General features: G+C 37.3%; 1 protein-coding gene across 1 annotated transcript in view; it reads left to right on the top strand.

Annotated features, from left to right (window-relative positions):
* Positions 1-2,268, top strand: part of KDELC2 (KDEL (Lys-Asp-Glu-Leu) containing 2) — a 54,560-nt gene extending 52,292 nt beyond the window's left edge. The window contains exons 7-9 of the mRNA XM_012659232.1: positions 324-518; positions 1,821-1,925; positions 2,143-2,268. Of these exons, the coding sequence (XP_012514686.1) occupies positions 324-518; positions 1,821-1,925; positions 2,143-2,268 (426 nt within the window). The remainder of the gene's footprint in view (positions 1-323; positions 519-1,820; positions 1,926-2,142) is intronic.
* Position 2,269: the final 1 nt, after the last annotated feature.

The following is a 2,269-nucleotide window of genomic DNA, read 5'->3' as shown; positions in this document are numbered from 1 at the left end:
AACTTTTGAAAATAGTTTTCCTATCTGGTTACAGAAGTCTGTATATTCCCCATTATATAGACATAATTGAAATAGATCTTTATTCCCTATTTCCTAAAATTATTTATCATTGTACCTGTAAATGTGTTATATTTCTTAAAATTGATCTACTAAAGGCTGCTTCTGATTTTACTACAAAGAAAAAATGATAAAACTTTTAAACACAAAAGTTGAAAAATGGAAAATAGTTCCTTTGGATTTAGTATGACAGTGTTGAAGGGAAGCCGAAGTGAGGCAAATAACTGTTAAAAGTTTTGTTTGTTTGTTTGTTTTTAATCTTTCAGTACAAGTATCAAGTGAATGTGGATGGGACCGTGGCTGCTTACAGATATCCGTATCTCATGCTAGGCGACAGTCTGGTCCTAAAACAGGACTCGCCATATTACGAACATTTCTACGTGGCGCTAAAACCTTGGAAACATTATGTTCCAATTAAAAGAAATCTTAGTGATTTACTAGAGAAAGTGAAATGGGCCAAGGTATGTTGCCTGCCATTTTCATTTCTTTAGGCAATAACAAATTCACCAGTGTTAATTACACAAGTTCTATCACAACACAATTTGACATAATGGAATAAAAAAAAAATGTTATTTTCTGAAATTTTTGTTCCCATGAAATATTTAAAGAATCAGCATCAGAATCATTTTGCATACCCTCTATCAGTATTTTTGAGGATTTTTGGAAGATTTGAAGCCCAGTGTTATGTAAGTATATAAATTTTCTAGATGAATCACTATTCATGCTTACACACACAAACAAGAACACACGAAATACAAAGTACTGATTGAAAAGGCACAAAGTGCTTTATGCATAAGAAAACATTTAAGGCAATTACAGTGCTCTTTTCTTTTCTCCAGTTAGAAGAAGGGCACAAGTTCTTTTTTTTTTTTTTTTTTTTTCAGCATATTATGGGGGGCAAGTTGTTAATGAATGCATGTGACACAACGTTCCGAAAGTCACAAGTTTCCCATAAAATAGGAATTCCTTTTTTGAAAGGAAAAGTATTCAAAAGCTGATGTGTTTATTATAAAACATTAAAAATGTACTCCTCTGTTATAAGAGTTTATTCTAAGTTTCTAAGAAGTAATATATGGTTATAGAAATAACTGGGTGCCTGAGGCAGAATCATTTTTGTGACACTTTATAAAAGCCACAGTTGCTTGCAAATGGCTTTTCCTGTGGGCAGGATGGTAGAATATTAACCGTTTTCCAAAAGTATAATTAGAAAGACTGACTATTCCTGGTACTGAATGAACAGCCTGTGGGTACTTATGACTGAATTTTTTTATTACAAAAACAATATAGTCTCTCCTAGCTACCATTTTGTAACACAAATTTTTGACTGCATATTTACATGGAGCTTTTAAAAGATGTTATAACATGAAAATGGATTGATTCTACTGTCAAGCAGAGAGGGCTAAGCCGGCAGGACAGATGATGAACCCCAAGCTTACTTTCTGTGTAGCTGGAAAAGTGCCAAGATAGTCATAACAGAGGCTGCATGTAGGTCGTGGCCCTGTGGGGAGAGGGGATGGTTTACCGGTGTGGTACAACAGGGGCCAAACACATATGATCAGTTCTCTTTCACAGAGATGTCTAGGAAAGTACTCTGTCTCTTTGCATAGCCTCATTCTTAAGTTATATTTCCATTATAGATACCATCTCTCCATGCTGTTCACATTCCGACCCGCATCTGTCCTGCCTCACACTCAATCCTCCTTTCTTAATGGATTGCAGGAGTAATTTTCATTCATTGTTTTGTTTTCTTTTAAATCTTTCAGGAAAATGATGAAGAAGCTAAGAACATTGCCAAAGAAGGGCAGTTGACTGCTAGGGACCTACTCCAGCCACACAGGCTTTACTGCTATTATTACAGGGTCCTACAGGTCAGTCCAGAGTGTCCACCCTGCTGGGTCAGGCATCCTCAGACCATGTGCTTGGCCTGAGTGCCTTGTGTCTTGCTTCCAGAAGTATTTAGTGAGTCAGCCTGTGGACTGGCTGTCTAAGCCAAGGTTGGCATGATTGGGGGTGGGGGTGAGGTTGAGGAGTCAATGGAATGAAGTGTGGACTAATCTTTCACTTGCCTTCAAACACACATTTCAGAAATATGCCGAGCACCAGGCCAGCAAACCTGAAATACGTGATGGAATGGAACTTGTTCCTCAGCCAGAAGATAGCACATCCATCTGTGAGTGCCACAGGAAAAATCCTTTCAGAGAAGAGCTTTAAG

Source organism: Propithecus coquereli, unplaced genomic scaffold, assembly GCF_000956105.1.
Source record: "Propithecus coquereli isolate 6110/MARCELLA unplaced genomic scaffold, Pcoq_1.0 Scaffold6, whole genome shotgun sequence".
Classification (NCBI taxonomy): Eukaryota; Metazoa; Chordata; class Mammalia; order Primates; family Indriidae; genus Propithecus; species Propithecus coquereli.
This window is presented reverse-complemented; position numbering and strand designations above follow the sequence as displayed.